At 47.7% G+C, this 20,339-nt stretch overlaps 2 protein-coding genes and 1 long non-coding RNA gene across 14 annotated transcripts in view; 1 reads left to right on the forward strand and 2 right to left on the reverse strand.

The window, feature by feature from the left end:
• LOC120450110 (titin) overlaps positions 1-16,173 on the reverse strand; it is a 79,572-nt gene extending 63,399 nt beyond the window's left edge. For all 11 annotated transcript variants that reach the window (XM_039632917.1, XM_039632916.1, XM_039632912.1 and 8 more), the window contains exons 1-8: positions 15,955-16,173; positions 14,691-15,031; positions 10,590-12,174; positions 10,295-10,524; positions 8,869-10,233; positions 6,010-8,808; positions 387-5,945; positions 42-329 (exon numbers count right to left, since the gene is read on the reverse strand). In XM_039632917.1, the coding sequence (XP_039488851.1) occupies positions 42-329; positions 387-5,945; positions 6,010-8,808; positions 8,869-10,233; positions 10,295-10,524; positions 10,590-12,174; positions 14,691-14,862 (11,998 nt within the window). In that variant the 5' untranslated portion in view covers positions 14,863-15,031; positions 15,955-16,173. The remainder of the gene's footprint in view (positions 1-41; positions 330-386; positions 5,946-6,009; positions 8,809-8,868; positions 10,234-10,294; positions 10,525-10,589; positions 12,175-14,690; positions 15,032-15,954) is intronic.
• The window catches only part of LOC120450123, a 67,103-nt gene that overhangs the window by 17,876 nt on the left and 28,888 nt on the right, over positions 1-20,339 (forward strand). The gene's annotated exons all lie outside the window — the stretch shown is intronic.
• The window catches only part of LOC120450111 (muscle M-line assembly protein unc-89), a 34,360-nt gene continuing 32,005 nt past the window's right edge, over positions 17,985-20,339 (reverse strand). For both annotated transcript variants that reach the window (XM_039632926.1, XM_039632922.1), the window contains 2 exons: positions 19,351-19,713; positions 17,985-18,138 (listed from right to left, as the gene is read on the reverse strand). In XM_039632926.1, the coding sequence (XP_039488860.1) occupies positions 18,131-18,138; positions 19,351-19,713 (371 nt within the window). In that variant the 3' untranslated portion in view covers positions 17,985-18,130. The remainder of the gene's footprint in view (positions 18,139-19,350; positions 19,714-20,339) is intronic.

Here is a 20,339-nt window from a genome sequence, read left to right on the forward strand (position 1 = left end):
TAGATAACGTTTCAGTTAAACAATACCCTCGGAATACTTACTGTGCAGCAATGGCTTGCCATTGAAGAACCACTCAACCTTCATGTTGGGATCTCCCACTGGAGCCAACTGGCATTCGAATTTGGTGACTGCCATCTCGGTAAGAGTAAGCTGCTCCTTAATCTGCGTGACAAAGCGAGGAGGTTGCTTGCGATCGGGATCGAATAGATCATCCTCTGTCAAATGGACTTCGGATGTATATTTCTTGATGGTAGCTTCCATTTGGGTGAGAGCATCTGAACGCTTCATGCCACGAGGCACTTGGTTCTGGAGTAAGATGGTAGGAAGTTCTGGAAAACAAATGTTTTATTAAAAGCTGTAAAAACAATGTGTGCTTCCTAACTTACTCTTGCAGGACACTGTGGCTCTGGTGCGATCCTCGCCATGGTTGTTAATTGCACGGCACACGTACTCTCCAGAGTCCTCTCCATAGACGTACAGAATATCCAGGGAAACAAAGCCCATGTCAAAGATATTTCTATACCGGTGTCCGGAAGGCAATGGCTTGCCATTTCGGTACCATTCCACGCGCAGGCTGGGATCCGTCTTGGGTTCCACCTGGCACTCAAATCGCACGGCTTCGGCTTCATCGACATTCACAGAAGTGATCTGTGTGGTGAACTTTGGTGGTCCAAACTGCTCCTCAACCACCTTGGGCGCTTCTGGGATGCGTCCTCGCTCCAGCTCCTTTAACTTTTCGGAGGTCATGCCCTCTGGCAACTGCGACTCGTACACAATATTGTGCTTTCCCTTGCAAGTGACCTTTGCGCTGGTGGTGGCAGTGCCCCACTTGTTGGTTGCGCGACAAGTATACTCGCCTGAATCCCTAGCATAGATGTAGTCCACATCTAAAGCAATAAAGCCAAAGTCGTTGAGCTGATGGACCCTAGATCCGGTAGCCATAACATGACCATTGTAGAACCACTCAATGCGCATGGTTGGATCGCCGACAGGCTCCACGCGGCAGTCAAAGTGGATTGGTCCACCCTCGGGAACATCCAAATTGTCCTTAATGTCCTCGGTGAATTTAGGTGGGTTAGGCTGCTCATCTTCAGTCACAAGCTCCTCGCGCTTATGCATGGTCTCCTCCAGTTTCTGCAGACTCTCAGTGCCGGTGCGGAAGTTAGAGGGCAACTGGGGCTCCATAACGATGCCCTGGCGACCCTTGACCTGTAATTTGCAAGAGACCGTGGCCTCACCATGCTTGTTTGTGGCCTTGCAAGTGTACAATCCCGAATCGCGTTGATAGCAACCAGCGATTTCGAGGATTACGAAGCCAAAATCATTGATGGTCTTGATACGGGATCCAGCCCACAAGGCCTTGCCATTGTGGAACCAATCCACTCGCATCGATGGGTCATTGATCGGCTGGAGACGGCATTCGAAGTGAGCCAGGGCGTTCTCGCCGATAACCATATCGAAGGGAGAGGTGATAAACTCTGGTGGCTTGCCAGTATCATCATCCGGTACAAACTCTGTGCTGCGGGAGCCCAAGCCCTCCAGTTCGGCGATGCGATCGATAGTTCCCTCCATGCCCTTGGGCAGCTGAGATTCCATGATGATGCTGCGCTTACCCTGGATCTTCATGGTGGCAGTGGTCACCGCCTCACCATACTCGTTGATTGCGCGGCAAGAGTACTCGCCGGAGTCCTCGGGATACACGGGAGAAATCTCCAGAATGACAAAGCCAAAGTCGCAGAAAGTACGGAAACGAGAACCGGCCTTCAATGGACGTCCGTTCCAGTACCACTCGACCTTCAGTTTGGGGTCATCGGCCGGGGTAATCCTAGCCTCAAAGTGGGCATTTTCACCTTCGCGCAGGTTTTCGATGTTTTCCAGCGGTACAGTAAAGACGGGAGCCTTGCCCTTGGTCTCTTCGGTGGTCTCTTCGCGAGTGCGGACCATGCTGTACTCCAGGTTGGCGATCTTCTCCAAACCGCCTTCCATTCCTCGCGGCAGCTGGGAGTCCAAAATGAGGCTTGCCTTCGAGGCGCACTTGAGCGAAGCCCTCGTAACGTCCTCTCCATACTTGTTATAGGCCCTAGCCTCGTATACACCAGAGTTCTCTTCGTAGCAGTACAGAATGTCCAGGATAACAATGCCGAAGTCGTGGAAGGTGCGGAAGCGGTGACCATGGGGTAGTTTCTTTCCGTTAAAGTACCATTCCACCACCAAATCAGGATCTGTGATTGGAGTCAAACGTGCCTCGAAATGAGCGGATTGTCCCTCCACCAGCTTGGTGACATCCACGATTTGGGTGATGAACTTGGGTGGTTCAGCGACCAGAGGAGCGGAAGTATCTGCCTGTTGTCCTTGTGGGCACTCGAGTTCCCTGATCCTCTGCAGTGAATCCGGCTGCAAGCTATCATAGAACACTCCGCCACGGCCTCCACAATTGAGGGTGGTTCGGGTAAAGTCCTCACCATACTTGTTCCAGGCTCTGCACACGTACTCTCCACTGTCATGATCCTGCAGATAGGAAATATCCAATACGACGTATCCAAAATCGGACACCGTCTTGATGCGGTTGGAGTGACGCATCAGCTTGCCATTGTGATACCACTCCACCTTCAGCTCCGGATCGTTGACTGGGATCAGAGTGCACTCGAAGTGAGCGGACTGTCCGTCCTTCAGGCCCTCCAGCGGCTGGATGTGGGACGTGAAGCGCGGCTTTTGGCCCCTCGGTTTGTCCACGCACTCCAGGCTGCAGCTTATCTCAGCAGTTCCATGCTTGTTGGTCGCGCGGCAAGTGTAGGTGCCGGTGTCCTCGATCTTGGTGCCCAGAACCTCTAGGGCAACCGTGCCAAAAGCGTAGATGGTACGCACGCGATGGCTGGCTTCCAGAACCTTGCCGTTGTAGAACCATTCTATGACCATGCTCTGGTCGCCCACAGGGATGAGATTGGCCTCGAAGTGCGCCAATTCACCCTCCCCAATGTCTGCAATATTAACGAATTCAGTGGTGAAGCGTGGTGGGATGCCGAGATCCGGCTGTTCTGGCTTAGAGCCGTCCTTGCGGAGGGAGTCCTCAAGGTCCTGGATTTGCTCAAGGCCTTCGGCTCCCTTGGGGTGCTGAGTTGATTCGATGATGTTCTCCTTGCTTGAACAGAAGATGGTGGTAGAGGTAAAGGCCTCTCCAGCCTTGTTATACGCTTTGCAAGTGTAGATACCCTGATCGCGCGCATAAACCTCGATCATATCCATGGTAACAAATCCAAATTCACTGGTCATCTTGAAACGAGAACCATGGTTTAGCATTTTGCCGTTAAAGTACCACTCGATGAACAGGTTGGGATCCTCCTTGGGCTCCACGTTGGCCTCCAAATGGATGGGTTGAGCCTCCGACAAATGGAACTCGGCCTGCAGTGGCTTTGTCCAAACTGGTGGTGGATACTGTGTCTCGGGCTTTGTCGTTTTGCTGGTGTAGCGATTGGCCAGCTCCTCCTCGGTTTCCTGAACAGCCTCGAGACCAGCCTCTCCCTGCGGATGCTGGGTGTCTAGGAACATGGTCTTGCCACCAGTGCACTTAAGAGTGCCAGAGGTGGTGGCAGATCCCTTGCTGTTGGTAGCCTTGCAGGTGTAGATACCGCTGTTCTCAGCATAAGAGTTGGTCAGATCCAAAGCGCAGTAGCCAAAGTCGTAGATGGACTTAAATTTGGCAGCGGCCTGCAGCGGTTGTCCATTGTAGAACCACTCGATGGACATGGTTGGATCACGAGCCGGCTCCACGTTGCACTCGAAGCGCACATTGTCGCTCTCCTTGCACTCAATGTTGTTAAGATGAGTAATAAACACAGGAGTCTCGTATGTTGGCTCTGGTGCCTCTGGCCGTCCCTCCTTGGGCGCCTCAAGCTCTCCAATGCGAGGCAACGAATCTGGATGCAAAGACTCGGCCTGAAGCCAGTGGCGATCTTCGATCTTAAGAGACGAGGTCGACACAGCTTCGCCAACTTGGTTGGTGGCCTTGCAGGTGTAAATAGCAGAGTCATCAGCACGCAATCCATTGACGGACAGTGTAACCAGTCCAAAGTCAAAAGTACTGCGAATTCGGGAGCCAGTGGTTAGAGAAATGCCATTCTTAAACCATTCAATGCGGAGGTTGGGATCCGCGCGTGGTTCCACTTGAGCTTCCAAGAGGACGTGCTGACCCTCGTGCAGCTTGTCGTAGCTCTGCAGATGAGTTGTGAAGACCGGAGCCTGTTGGGGTGTCGAGTCAACGAACATCTCTGGTACACGATTCATGGCAGCCTCCTTAAGGCGAATCGCCTCCCAAGACTCCGGGATCAAAGGCTGACCATCAATATTGGACTTGGTCTTAACCTTCATGGCTGTAGAAGACACAGCCTCACCAGCGGCGTTATAAGCACGGCACATGTAGACACCGGCATCCTCTGGCACCACTGCAGTAATGTCCAAGGTGACAAAACCAAAGTCGTGCGTGGTGCGCAGGCGAGAGCCCATTTGAAGCTCCACGCCATTGATGAACCACTCAAACTTCAGCGAAGGATCTCCCACAGGCACAACTCGCGCTTCGAAGTGTGCATGAGCACCCTCCCACAGCTCCGATGGTCCAGTGAGCAGTTGAGTGAAGATGGGCTTCTCAAACAGGCGCTCTGGTTCGGTGGGGCGTGGTGCAAGTGGTTTCTCCAGTTGATGGATACGACTGATACTGTCCGGATGCTGAGTATCCATTTGGATGCTGGCCTCGGATACCACACGCATGGAGGCGGTGGTTACGGCCTCACCCAGAGGATTGACGGCGCGGCACATGTACACGCCCTCATCCTCCTTGCGAATATGCGAGATATCGAGCGACACAAAACCGAAATCGTGCTGCTTGGTGATACGGGAGCTATCTTCAATGATCTTTTCGTTGCGGTACCACTCCACCTTCAGGTTGGGATCTCCCACTGGGATCAAGCGTGCCTCGAAGTGAGCCGTCTGGTGTTCATTGATTCTGTCGATGTTCTGAAGAGGTTGAGTGAACACTGGGCGCTGGCGAGTGCCAGGGGTCTCAGGCTCCTGGCGCTGATGTGGCGCAGTCGATTCCAGCTTGCGGATCTTCTCCAGTCCCTCGGGATGTTGGGTGTCCGAAATGATGGTACCACGCGGAATAACGCGCAGATTTGTGGAGGACACAGCCTGGCCCAAAGCGTTAACAGCACGGACGGAATATTCTCCGGCGTCCTCGGCCACAGCATGAGTAATATCCAAAGACACGTATCCAAAATCGAAGGTGATGTGGAAACGAGAAGCGGACGGCAGAGGCTTTCCATTGTGATAGAACTCAATGCGCAAGTTAGGATCGTGGACTGGAGCGACCTGGGCCTCAAAATGAGCGGTCTGACCCTCATAGATCTCGGTGGAACCGCGAAGTTCGGCGGTGAAATGAGGTGGACTGATCGGAGCGTCTCCAACCTCGGTACGGGCATTCGGCACCTTCGACTCGAGCTTTTGAATCTTTTCCAGAGCATCGGGATGCTGGGTATCCAGAATCATGCTGCGGCGGTTCAGTACACGCACATTGCAGGTGTTTACCGCCTCACCCAGCTGATTGGTGGCCTTACAGATGTAGGTGCCGGTGTCCTCGCCATAGACGTAAAGAATGTCCAAAGCGACGTAACCGAAGTCGTGGGTTGTGCGGTAACGATGACCAGTAGGCAGCTGCTTGCCATTGCAGAACCATTCAATCTTCAGGTTAGGGTCGTTGATCGGTTCCACTCGGCACTCCAAATGGGCGTGCTCGCCTTCCTTCAAGTGTTCTAGGTTGCTTAGCGGTGTTAGGAAAATGGGCTTCTGGCCCTTCTCCTCCACGACGGGTTTAGGAGGAGGCGCATATGTTTCCAGTTGGCGAATCTTCTCCAAACGCTGAGCATCTAATGTGTCCAGATCGAGTGTCTTGTTTGCTGTTACAAAGAGATTGAGAGTGGATTAGTGAATTGCGAACAGGTTTATCTTTGTTTTCATTACCTGTTACGTTTACAGCACAAGTCGTGACAGCTTCTCCAATAGCGTTCTTGGCCTTGCACATGTAGGTGCCGGTGTCTTCGGCATGGGCATACAGAATATCTAACGCCACGAAGCCAAAATCGTAGGTGGTCTTGAAGCGGTGACCAGTCTGGATGGGCCTTCCGTTGCAGTACCACTCCACCTTCATGGTGGGATCATTCACAGGAATTAAGGTGGCCTCCAGGTGGACGGGAGTTCCCTCGTTGACCTTGGCATTACGCAGAGGGCGACCGAACTGCGGACGTTCGGCATGGAACTGCTCCTCGTCGGTTTTCCTCTGGAATCGCGAAGTATCTTCCAGATGCTGGATCTTGGTCAGGGCCTCCTCGTGCTGAGTCTCATGAATAATGGACGAGCGTGAGGTTACGTTAAGCACAATCGAGTTGATGGCTTCACCCAGGTTGTTGGTCACTCGGCAAGTGTACTCGCCGCTGTCCTCAGCATAGACAGTAAGGATGTCTAAGGCGGCAAATCCAAAGTCGTACGTGGTGCGGAAGCGATGGCCAGTGCTCAGTGGTTTTCCATTGTGGAACCACTCCACCTTGAGGTTGGGATCTGGGTAGGGTTCGATGCGGCACTCGTAGTGGGCACTTTGACCCTCGACCAGGTTGCTGGGTCCAATCAGCTTGGTGACAAATACGGGGGCGGTGGTGACCGTGTACTCCTCCTCCTCCCTGCGTTGGTACCTGCTGTGATCCTCCAGCTGATGGATCTTGTGCATAGCGGCCTCGTGCTGGGTCTCCAGTTGAATGGAAGTCTTGGATTGCACAATGAGCGAGGCAGAGGTAACCGCCTGGCCGAGGTCGTTGACAGCCCGACAGGTGTAGGTTCCAGAGTCTTCGGGATTCACATACTTCATGTTGAGCGCCACATAACCAAAATCATGCATGGTGGTAGTGCGGTTGGAGGCTTCAATAGGTTGACCGTTTCGCAGCCACTCAACCTTCAATTTCGGATCTCCCACTGGAATCAAGCGTGCCTCAAAGTGCACCGCCTGGTTTTCAGCCACACGGACATCCCTTACCGGCATGGTAAAGACGGGGGCCTGGGACACGAATTCGTCCTGGACGCTGATGCGCTGACGCTTGGAGCCATCCTCCAAATGCTGCAGACGTGGCAGAGCGGTTTCGTGCTGGGACTCCAGGTAGATGGACTTCTTGGTGTGCACAACAGCTACAGCAGAGGTGATAGCCTCACCGACAGCGTTGTAGGCACGGCAGGTATAAGTGCCGGCATCTTCGGGCAGAGTGGACATTATATCCAAGGCCACAAAGCCGAAGTTATTGGTCTCAGTAAAACGAGAACCAGACTTAAGTGGAAGATTGTTATGGTACCATTCCACGCGCATTGACGGATCAGAAACGGGAATCAGACGGCATTCGAAGTGGGCCCTCTGGTTCTCCTTGATCTCAACATTCTTCAGTGATGTAGTGAACACCGGAGCCTGTTTGGTGCTTTCATCGATTTCCTCACGTCGGGAGTAGCGCGAGCGATCCTCCAAGTAGTGGATCTGCTCAAGCCCAGCCTCGTTCTGGGTGACAGTAACAATCTGCTCACCACTGCGGCACTGCAGCTCCACTTGGGTTTCGTCAGAGCCAATCAGGTTAACGGCCCTGCAAGTGTAGATACCCGAGTCCTCAGCTATCAAATGAACAATGTCCAAGGCCACGTAACCGAAGTCATGAATGGGACGGAAGCGGTGGCCCACGGTGATGGGACGCCCGTTCTTAAACCACTCCACCTTCAGGTTCGGATCAGTCACCGGCTCGATCTTGCACTCAAAGTGAGCGTGACCACCCTCGCGGGTGTTGGTCAAGCTTTTAGGGTGGGTGAGGAACCGCGGACGAATGTTCACAACCTCGTCGACGAACTCGCTGCGACGATGACGTGTCGAGTCCTCCAAGTATTGGATCTTCTGAAGACCCGACTCGTTTTGGGTCTCCAAAATCAAATCATTCTTAGCGATAATTCGCACGGAACACGAGGTTACGGCTTCACCCAATTGGTTTCTGGCCTGGCACGTATAAACACCCGAGTCGATGGCGTAGCAGCCAAGCAGGTCCAAAGCCACGTAATCGAATTCGTAGGCGGGGCGGAAACGATGGCCTGTCTTAACAGGCTTTCCATTTACGAACCATTCGATACGCATACTGGGATCTCCCACGGGCTGCAGGCGGCACTCCAAGTGCACGTTGGTACCCTCAATAGTCTCAATGTTGTGCAGGCCCCTGGTAAACTGGGGCGCTTGCATGATGGTGATATCCTCCTCCTGGTGATGGCGGCGCCTTGAGTCCTCGAGCAATTGGATCTGCTCCAGCGATTGCTCGTTCTGAGTCTCGGTCACAACGTCCGTGTGGTCGATCACACGCACGCAGGCTGAAGTGTGAGCCGTACCCAAGTGGTTGGTGGCCCTCACAGTATATTCTCCAGAGTCGGCGGCCGTGGCCTTGATAATATCCAAAGCCACGAAACCAAAGTCATAGTAAGTCCGGAATCGAGAACCCACAGTAACGGGGCGACCGTTGTGGAACCACTCGACGCGCATGGTGGGATCACCCATTGGCTCAAGACGGCATTCCAGATGGATGTTCTTGCCATCGTGAATGGGCTTTGGATCACTCAGTGGGGTAACAAACACTGGCTTCGACTTGGAGATCTCTTCGATGTCATATTGAGGCTCCACGAACGGCTTGTTTTCCAGGTTTTGAGTCTTCTCGTACAGGCCGCGGTGCATGCTAGATGTGTCGATACTGGAACGAGCTAAAAATGAACAAATAATTAATAACAGTTCTCATGGGGAGTACTGGGTTTTGTACTTACTTTCCACTATCATCGTTGCTTGCTGCTGAGCTTCACCTAGCTTGTTCCTAGCCACCACGAGGTACACGCCAGCATCTTCAGCGCGCACCTGGGAAATATCCAGGGCGACATAACCGAAATCGTAGTACGTCTGGATGCGATTTGCGGCGGTGATGGAGCGACCGTTGTGGTACCACTCGATCACCAGTCCCAAATCGCTCTGGGGCTCAACACGGGCCTCAAAGTGAGCGCGCTGGCCCTCAAGGATTTTGGTGGTTCCCTTAAGAGGGCCGAGGAAACGGGGAGCCTGGGTGATGTAGGTCTCCTCCTCCTCGCGGCGTCCGTAGCGCGACGAGTCCTCGAGATGCTGGATCTTCTGCAGACCACCTGGGTGCTGTGACTCCGAAACGATTTCGTTCTTGGAGATAACCGTAAGCTGGGCCACGGTGGTATCCTGACCCATGGCATTGTAGGCACGGCAGGTGTAGGTACCGGCATCATAGATGGTCAGCTGCTTAATGGTCAGCGCCACGTAGCCGAAGTTATGGTAGGTGGTGATCCTGGAACTGGCTTCCAGAGGCTGACCATCCTTCAGCCACTCGACCCGCATGGTTGAATCTCCAATGGGTTCAAGTCTTGCCTCGAAGTGCGCATGCGCGTGCTCGCGCAGGTCCAACTGGTTCTGGATCGGTGTCTTGAATTGGGGCGGGGCAATAGCCTCGGCAGCCTCTTGGACATGACGACGCTGCTGGGACTTTCGGTAATCCTCCAGTTCCTCCACCTTTTCAATGTAACGCTGCTGTTCGGGTATACCCAGATCAGCAGTGACTTGCGAACGTGAGTGGACACGAATAGAGGACTGACTGATGGCTTCTCCAATCCGATTCACTGCCCGCACAGTGTACGTGCCAGCATCTTCGGCTCTCAGGTGCAAGATGTTTAGGGAGACATAGCCGAAGTTGAAGATGGCAGTGATGCGGGAGCTAGCCGTGATGGGTAGTCCGTCCTTGTACCATTCCACTCTCATGGAGGGATCGTTCACAGGTGTAACCTGAGCCTCAAAGTGCACGTTCTTGCCCTCCTCAAATTCACCAAGATCGCGGAGCGGGCGGATGAACTGGGGCGCCTGGTTGAGCTGCTCATCGATGCTCTCTGTGCGCTGGTAGCGCGAGTAGTCCTCCAACTGGTTGATGTACTGCAGACTGTTGGGGTTCTGCGAAGATTGCTCAATGGATGGGCGCTGCACCACGGACAGAATAGCGCGGGATTCAGCCACTCCGCTAGCGTTGCTCACGCGGCACATGTATTCGCCGGAGTCGTGGCCCATAATGCTCAGAAGGTCCAGAGCGATAAAGCCGAACTTGAAAACGGATGTAGCGCGGGCACCTGGCGATAAAACTTAATGATTTAGCTAATTATTCCCATTTACGTGATTGAGATTACTTACTGGCTGCGAGCGGACGCCCATTGAGGTACCACTCGACGACCATGGTGGGATCGCCAACTGGTTCGATGCGGGCCTCCATGTGAACACGGCCACCTTCGGTCTGCTGCACATTCTGCAGCGGGATGATGAACTGCGGCGGCGGATAGACGCGATCCTCCTCACCAGGGCGCAGATGGGGCTTGGCACGCTCCACATGGCGAAGGTAGATGATTTCAGGGCCAGGAATGGGTCTAATTTACAAACAAATAACTTGTTAGGTAATTTCTAAATATCACTGTGGCTTAGTGAAACATACTCTGGCTCGATGACTTTCGTTGGTCTCGGGAGATTGAGACGACGCTGCTCGTAACTTGGTTGTTCCCTAGGAACCTCGACATACAGCCTGGCCCTATTGGCCGTGGATCCAGCGATGTTCTGGGCGGTGCACTGGTACCATCCAGCGTCGTTGGCAGTGACGCGTGGAATCTCCAGGCAGGTGGCTCCTCCGTCGATGCCCACAAAGCGCTCGGCGGTGGACGAGATCTGGACGCCGTCCTTCTGCCAGGTGATACGTGGCTGCGGAGTTCCAATGGCATTGGCACTCATGGTGATGGGCTCACCTTCGCGCACAGTCATGGTGCTGAAACGCTGGACAAATTGTGGTGCGACAACCTGTTCCTTTTCCAACACGTTTAACTGTGCCTCGATGGCAACTTCACCAGCCTTATTGCGGGCCAGACATTGGACAGCTCCGGCATCCAATCGGGTCACATTGGTGATCATCAGCGAGTGGCTGCCAGATTCGTTGACTAGAATCTTGTGCGAGGCATCGTCGCGCACTTGCCGGCCGTTGATAAGCCAAAAGACCTCGGGGTAGGGATTGCCAGTAAGGCGACAATCGAACCTGGTCATGCGACCCTCGGTGATCTCGCGATCTCCGAAAGCCTTTACAAAGGCTGGCGGCAACGCTTTGCCGGCTTCCAATTGCTCGGCAACCACGTCCACCTGCTTTGGTTCGTAGGCGGTTTCCGCGGCCGGTTCCACGGCCAACACGGCGGATGAAACCACGCAGCCCTGCAGATTCTCGGCAAGCAGCGTGTAATGGCCGCCATCGCGAGCCGTGGCGTTCTTCACGCGTAGCGTAGCCACGCCACTCGAATAAGAGATCTCGTACTTCTGCGAGGCCACCAAACGCTGACCATTATGGAACCAGGTGAGCCGGGGCTTGGGGTTGGAGCCTACGCGTGCGGTAAACACGGCATCGGATCCCTCGATCAGCTTGGAGCTACGCGGCTTCTGCGAGATTTGTGGCGCCTGTGCAGGACCCTGGTTGCGGTCCAGCTCCTGGGAGAGTTGGGAGTCCTGCTCGTAGCCAGATCGACGGGTGATGGCTTCACGGAAGGAAACCTCACGGAGCAGCCTGTACTCGAACGTGTCCACACGGAACTCCTCCTCAATGGAGGTATACGAATATCCGTTCGAGTAGATGTTCTTCTCCAGATTCTGGATGGGCTGCAGGGCGGGCATCGGTGCTCCCTCCGGCTGGATGTAGACGCTGCAGATTGCCTCGCCATATTGATTGCGGGCGGTGCACGTGTACTCGCCCTCGTCCCCGGGTCCGATCTGATTGATCAGCAGGGACACATCACCGGTGGCCTCGTTGTAGCTCATCCGGAACTTCTGCGACTCGAGAAGGGGTGCGCCTTTCCGGGTCCAGGTCACGAATGGCTTCGGGTTGCCACGCAGGCGACCCTCGAACAGGGCATTGCCGCCCTGGGCGAAGCGAGCGTTCTTGAAGATCTGCTCGAAGACGGGCGGCGAGATGTCGCCCTGGGCGTACACGTGTGTCAGCGAAGGGGGCACGTAGGCGCCTCCGATGCTGCCACCATGATGTTGTTGCACTGTAAGATGAAAGCATTCTTATTAGGATCGTTAGGTTTTGGGGGTGGCGTGAAGATGGTTGCAGAAGTAGCGTTTTCCTGCTATTCAAAAAAAAATAATTCAAAATTAAATGAAAACTTTTCATTAATTTACCTTCAAATGTATTAAAATTAAAAGAAAAATCTGCGAGAAAAGAACCTAACCCACTCGTTAAAGTCAGCTTAATTATCATATCGTATTTTGTATATAATTAGTTTTGTAATAAAATATAAAACTTTGAAAATATTAATTGGTTTATTATTTAGTCCAGAAGTATTTAAACGAGTATAATGAATTGAGTTCTATCGAAACAAAAGCGGTATAAAATATTTAGGTGACATATTTCGCCAAGCTGTCATATCATATTATTTACTTAATTAAATTTAATTTTATAGTTAATATCCTGGCTAACTAATTTATATTTCTCTGAACATTATCTCAAACTTGCACGATCTATTCTTGAAACAGAAAGTTTATTCATTTTAGTTCACACACGTACGAAACTATTTTTAGTTGTAATCGCCCAAAGGTAAACAACTCTAAATAAATATCTATTATTGCATCCGTATATACATATATATATATATGTATAGATACATCAGTAGATATATAAATAATATATATATGCATTGTTTAGCACTGCAAGATCTTTAAGTGTGTCATGAACGTAAAGAACATACATATATGTAGGTTCATGACTTTTAAAACAGCTGATCGGGAGCATTGCTTGAGGTAAACAAATAATAATAATATCAGCTGGCACTTCTCTTTCTTCTATCCCCTTTCACCACTCATCTGAGTTCTCTCTCGTCTGCTTCGGCTTTTGACTTCGGGAATTCATCTTCGGATTTTAGTATAAGAGATTCCCAAATTGCTGAGGAAATAGTTTTTAAAAATTCTCTTCTACTGCTCTCTCGCTATTTGCTCTCCCGCTCTTTTACTGTCGGGCAGTGTTGTAAAAGCGTTGTTTTTTGAAATTTTACATTCGGCGTTTTGTTTTTAAAATGAACTGAAAAAGTTCAATCGAAGAAAATGTAAACAAATGGCAAGGTATAGACCTCTTATACGATTTATATATAGCATCGACATTCGTGTGTCAGTGCAGTCGTGGGAGATGAATAGATAAACTTATAAATATCCCACATTTTGGCTGTATCCGTCAATTAAGATTTAAATGATGAAACATACGTTGACACATGAATTATATTTTGGCTGAAATGTATGAGGTGGACATTTATTTTTAATTTCATAATTTTCCGTATTGTGCATATTTAAGAAAGAATATAAGAAAATATTATGGCTTCAATTTAACACAAAATGTTTATTACATTTGGAATTTTCCTGCTTTCTAAAGGTAGATACATATATAGGGAGAAATAAACCTGATTGATCTGAATTATGAGCCAAGTGAAATGAACAAATGTTATCTGTATTACAATTGCCAGAACCGTTTAAATAGATATTTTCTTATTAATTGCTTCCTGCTTATGTCAGAACTGAGAAAAAGTTTAACTTTTTGGCGGAACTTAATTATGGGGCTAACAATAACATTTTAGGAAATATAGAAATTTGATTTGAAACTCAAATATGATAAATTATTATTAGAGTATGTTCGAGGAAGAAAATAAAGAAGTTCTAACAACGTTAGCTCATAATATCTGCCACAAAGCCTCAATATTTGATATAAATTTAAGGTAATACTATACTGCATGGAAAAATCTCTACTGCAAGTGTAACAGGAACCAATTATTGATTTTTTCTCAAGAAAGTTTCGTTTGATTCAATAAAATCAGTCTTTTTAGTTTGAAAAGTACATTTGAGAACGAACCCAATACTGAACTTCGGTTTAAAAGAAATAATTCTACATTGGCGCTTAGTATATACATACGATTGTATTGAAGAAAATTTAGTTTACACCTAAAATAGCTTAGTATGATATATGTATTGATGGTGTACTAGAATAATCGTAAAATATGTTTTTTTATTTTTAATTATGAGTAATAATACCGCAGTAACATTGTAATCCGGGACAACAGTGTAAAAACCGAACTTAATTAATATTTTTTTAAATATTTGATAACAGAACAATACGTCCTCGCTACCAATGGCAGATTCCTTCTATTTTTGACAATTAATTAAAAATACGTGACTTTAACTATTTATCTTCTAAGAATCATTTTTGGGCCAGATTTGGAAGTAAAAATCCCTTTAAATTGCAATCCCAAATAGTTATTGATTTTTGTTTTTTGATAGAGCTTTTTCACTCGGCCAGCAAATTATTAATGATTTTAAGGACATAGCAGTGGAGCAATGATTAAAGCCTGATAATTGAAAGCTTTGTCCTGGATCATACGGCCATCCAGCGGAAATTGCTTGGGGACAGTGGGGATTCTAAATCCACGGTGTGAATCCCACCGAGCCTAGCAAACTTCCCCTGAGATCGGCCGCCCCTTACGGGGGACATCCAAGGACACAGGGGACAAGGACGAGGACTGACCTTGCCGCTGGGTGGTGACTTGGCTGCGCTGGACGTGCTGCTCGGTGCGGCTAATCCTTTGCTCCTGGTGCTGCTCCTGGCTGGAGTGCGAATACTCCTGGGTGGAGTACTGCTGCACCTGCTGGTGCTGCTGGTTTTGCTGCTGGTACGGGTTCGGATTTTGTCGTTGCATTTTGCTGCGTTATATATCACTATATATCATTTAAAATGACAACCAAATCGTTGCAGAATGAACTGCACTGTAGAATTGAACACCTCGCGATCACTCTTTCTTTGATTTGCTTCTTCACTTGATATACTTCTATATATATTTATCTCTCTTTGGTCGCTTCTTTAAATTGCTGAAATAAAAATAATAATTGGTACGAACTCTCACTTTAATTAGGCAACGAAAACTAGCGACACTGGTTATTTATCACTGCGGTTTCGGCCAACATTAAATTTAATTTAATGGCCTCTGCATCTTTGATTTTCTTTTATGTTTGACTGTCACACATTTTGTTTAATGGCTTTAAAATTTCCTCCACGTTATACGAGTAGATATAAATCAGACGAGATCGGAGATCTTCGCATGACGTTCATATCAGCCATCCTTCTTTATATTCATTTTCATATTCTTTGCCTGTGAGGCATTTCCAACTATTTTTAGCCCCGAGAATATTTCACTGCGACACACAGATACGCACTCACACACACACACTCCTTCTCATACACACAAAGAAACACAGTCGGTGGTAGCTTCTTATTTTTCACGGGGCTATTTATAAACATTTTTCTGGTTTCTCCTATAGGAAAACCTTGCATTGGCCCAATAATCTCCGTTTGAGAATGCCACTATTTTTCAGACACTATCTTGGCTGCTCCAGCGTAAAATCCTTGCCAGGATCAACCAGGATAATGCATATGGCACACATGGAAGGACTGCGTATACGTATTCTTTTGATTTGTGCAGTTTCGGCTATATATATAGATTGCTTGATATCTGTTTGCACACGATTTCACAGTCCATTCGTTGAATTGGGTGCGGACCCACGAAGTGGAGCCACCGAAGCACCGATCCGATCAGATACGATCCGAAACAGAATCGGAATCCGAAACGAAGCACCCGATCGGGTGATATTTTTAGATATTTAGCGCACTGAAAAATTCTTTCGGCATTTTTCTCAAAGTGGTTTCGTAACCAGAGAAAATTTTCATGAACACTTTTTCCATTCACAATTCCTGCAGGATTTGCTTAATTTTCACACTTTGCACTGATCCTTACTCGAAATTGCGATATTCTTTCGACGTTCTATATATATTTGCGTGTGTGCGGGACTCTAAGCGAACGAAATGGCTGCGAACGTATACATATATCTGTACCGTGTGGTGCGTTTAGATATAGATATATGTATATTCTTTTAAAAAATATCTATTTTCAAACTGTTTCAAGTCATAATCCCCGAGACTGAAACCAAGACGTCGATCGTTTCTGAGGTGCGAGCGAAGAATGACAAAATCTCTCGGAAAATGCGATCAAGTAGCTGTGACTGCCCAGCCGAACTACGCCCGAGTCCACACGATTCCACACGATCTCCCGCCGAGAGAGAAAATCTTGCTCCACATGAGATATTTTTGCATTTTCCTCGGGAAAACAGTCTCACAGCTTTTAATGCACTACACATCACTGTGGGGTATATAGGTTTTCCGGGCAAGCTTGAAATCCTGCAGATATTGTTTTAAAAGTTTTTAATTTTTTTATTTATAATTAATTTATATTATCCTTATCATTTTTATTTTAACATCTCCGTTCTGAGTTTCTTATAGTAAATTGACCAAAAACGAATTGCTGGGTAACCAATAGTTCGATGGAAATTTGGCCCAAAGTCTCGGCCATTCTCGTTGAATCGACAATGAGAGATATCTCTGAGGATTTTGAAAAGTGTTCGGGCTTTGAGTAAGTTGGCTAAAAATATATGCCGATTTATTTTTGACACGTATTTTTCGAAAACGAAGACATCCTACAGAAATTCTAGATACTGTAAGAGTCAAATGCATACACACGGCACAGATCCGAATCTATTGATTCCAGCTAGAGAACCGTTTAGAATGCTGCCCTCCAAACCGAAAATCCGAAGGAAATATCTATCAGAGTCGATCTTGTATAAATAAATGAAGACAGCAATTGCAATAGGATCTTGGAATTATCATTTGCACAATACAATCAAAGGCTTAGGCGATTTGGCTCGTGTTTGCTTTGCCTTCGGGTTTTTTCACATTTTCCACATAATTTATTTTGTTTGTCTAAAATTAAAACCACATAAGATGTTTAAATATGTATAAAATTTGGCTCGTCCGCCCGTTTGATACATATAACTTGATTATTCATTTTGTCTCTTAATCATCAGCACAGAGATGTTTTCAGTGACCAATTGGCGAAAAAATGTCGCAACTTTCTATTTCTTTTTAGCCATTTCAGAAAATCTCAAATACAAATTGCACCTAAATCGACAGTTGGCTTCGGCCATTTATGGCGAGGAGTTGCCCCAAGGCAGCCACTAATATCGCTGTATACGGCAACCCGGTTTGCAATGGTCATGCAATATTGTTTTTTATTGTGCACAAATTAATTGTTAACATGGCCAGTAGTTGAGTAGCAGCAACCCAGTAACAGAATCATTCAATTACAAACTCGGCGAAGTTGAGATTCTAGGCAGCCAGGCGCAGCGACGACAAAGTTTCGACTGTCACCGACCAGATACAAATGTATCTACAGGCATTTAAGTGCCCGGGCAGAGATAAGCCAAGAAACAGGCAGCACGCATCGCGGCTAGCTTTCTTCTGGCTAAATGATATCCACCAAAACAACAACAGCAGGAGTAACAGTTAGCCGGTTCTGCAAGGCAGATTGCAAAGTCAGTTTGCTTTTGCTTTGCTGCTAGCGATGCGCTACGAAAATGAATGGCATGTAGTGAAAGAAATATTTGCATTTAAATGGTACATTTCCTGCTATTATTAAATACTTTTTAAATTAGTTTGTAAGCTCATTACCCTGACGAGTACTATATAGCAAAGATTTTTTAAAGTAGAATTGTGATCATGTAGGCTTGAATTTGTTATTTTATTTTTGAAAGTGCACAGCTTTTTCCAAGCAACCATTCGCTTGACAGCTGTCCGTAAGATTAAGAGCACTTATCTATCTGACCGGGCTGAAGCTGTATCTGTATCTGTATCTTATCTGTATCGCAGATACTTTGTGCAAAAATATTCGCCCAATTATGTCACTGCCCGAGAATGTGCCAACAAACACAACACTTGTACAAGAAAACATTTCACTTGTCTTTTAATTAGTATTATTAATGGTTTAGTATACATAATAAGGCAACTGTAGGTTTAGTTCGTTTTAGTTTTGCTCAAAAATTAGTTTGGCTTCTCCCAGCTCTCGAACTCGGGCGATGCATTCAATTTACTGCAAACAAGAAAAAGAATTCGAGTTCAATTAACGATCGTACAGAAGACAAGATCCACAGGATGGAGCAACAGATGCTGGATGAGTTGACACTTGAGCGTTGGAAGCGGGCAGAACATGCAACATGCAACAGGCAGTGGGAAAGATGGATATAAAGTATCTCTGGATTATGTATGAGAATGCCACCCCCCAAGCCGATGAGCCGAGCTGGCGACCCCAAGCCAAGCCCATCTTGAAGCTATAAATACACTACGGAATGTTCTTTTCATTGCTTTTCACTTCTTACAGATGTAATGAGTCGCGTAAGCAGATCTGCATTGCCAGAGTTTCGTCTGGCATCAAATTTCGCGACCATTGCAGCCAGCCTCAATCTCAAACTCAATCCCAATCCAAGTTCCAAGTTCCAGGTCCCAGTCCCGGTCTTGGGCCCCTCCATTCAGCAAAACCATAAAACCGAAACGAAACGTCGACAACTACGATGTTGCGGCTACTGCGCCCCAAGAGCACTGCATGCCAAGCGGCAATTTAGGTATAAAGTGTCCAAATGTGTTCGACTCGAGTCTTTTAAGAGGGTGTCGTAACCGTCTAGAACTATATAATTTAAAGCAGTTACTTAGAACGCCTTTAAAAAAAAAAAACAAACACTGAACAATAAATAAAGCATTCTATAATAAAATATATCTTGGTTAACCATTTTTTGGAAATATACAAAAAGAACTACAAACTGATCATTTTATAAAATTTATCGAATTATCATAACAACTGAAAGAGTATCCCGAAATCGACTCCACATTGATGTTTTCCCTGCTTCTTTAGCCTTTTCATATCAATTGTTTATACAATTAGACACACGAGTCGCAGCCAAAGTCCCCACCTCCCAGCGCCACTGTCGAACCTCCCTTTCTGGTAAATGAAAGTTGCAATGTGGTGCAGAGCGGTGGCTGTAATCTATATTTAGTGATTTTACATGCGGTACCTCAAAGATATTCGAAATATGTGTGTATGGATTGCGTGACATGGCAAAATGGGTAAATGGCAAATGGATGCAAGATTGAGAGATCGCGACTGCCCATTTTGTAGCTAGCAATTTTCCAGATCGCTTGAGGATCGAAATGATGCAGTAAACCGATGATTAATTATGGATTCAATATGGAAACAGCATTCAATGTAAACTATTTGGCAAATGCCATTGAAATGATTGATTTTGTTTACCTGTTTGCTCACGTAGCTGCGGCTCCTGGCTAAAATCCGAAATGGACACGGTCTTGGTGCTCACATAGCTGATGGACTCGATCGTGGTCTCCCACTTCTGGAACGTGTTGATGGTGTCGCTCCGGAGAGCCCGACTCGACTGGGAGTGATTATTGCTTCTCATTGGCGTCGAGGAGCGCAGCGACATGGTCGATGTGGCCGAACCCATGAAGGAACTGCCCGGCGAACTGGTCGACGTGGATGAGAACGACGCAGATTTGCGCAAAGGCGTTTTATTGACGCCATTACCCAGGGGCTGATCCGTGGCCTCGTGCGCCGGTTCCTCTTCGGTTATTAGCAAGCTATCCGTTTGAGTGCCTTGATCTGCAGAAAGGTGCACGGAAAGAAATGTCAGTGTTTCGTTTAAAATGGATTTTTATCTTATTTCTAGAACTACCATTAGAGATTTTTTTAGTAGGTAGAGATACCTAATATACCAATATACAAAATATTAGATCTTTTTAGAATATAGGGCACATAATTGGCACTTTTTTCCTACAGTGCAGCGAGGACTGAGGATTTTTGCGAGTTAGAAACGCGGAAATGATTAGAATCTTTCATTTTTATAGCTGCACTGCTGCGTTTTTATGTTCCTGCTCAATTAGCTGAAAACAATTAAAATCTAGCGCCTTTCTGGCAATTGGGGGAATTCGTGTTTATGTTAAAACTTGGCCCCATGCTTTCAACAGAATAGAAATCGCTGCACATTTTCAGTACACCAAGTTGTCTATTGTCTGCTAGCTGTTTTGTTTGCTAATTTACAGCGTGCGTAGAAATAAATAAGTTGCCAAGATTCCTTTCACCCCGAATAGAGTGACTGACTTGGGCAGGGTCATCCACGCGTGGCGGCGCGGATGTTTCGGATCCCATTCCCATTCCCAAGCAAACCAAACCCAATCCCAAGATGAGGCGGCCTGTCATCGGGGATTATGCAACTGAGTTCGCGGATC

The sequence above is a fragment of the Drosophila santomea genome, chromosome 3L (assembly GCF_016746245.2).
Source record: "Drosophila santomea strain STO CAGO 1482 chromosome 3L, Prin_Dsan_1.1, whole genome shotgun sequence".
Taxonomy (NCBI): Eukaryota; Metazoa; Arthropoda; class Insecta; order Diptera; family Drosophilidae; genus Drosophila; species Drosophila santomea.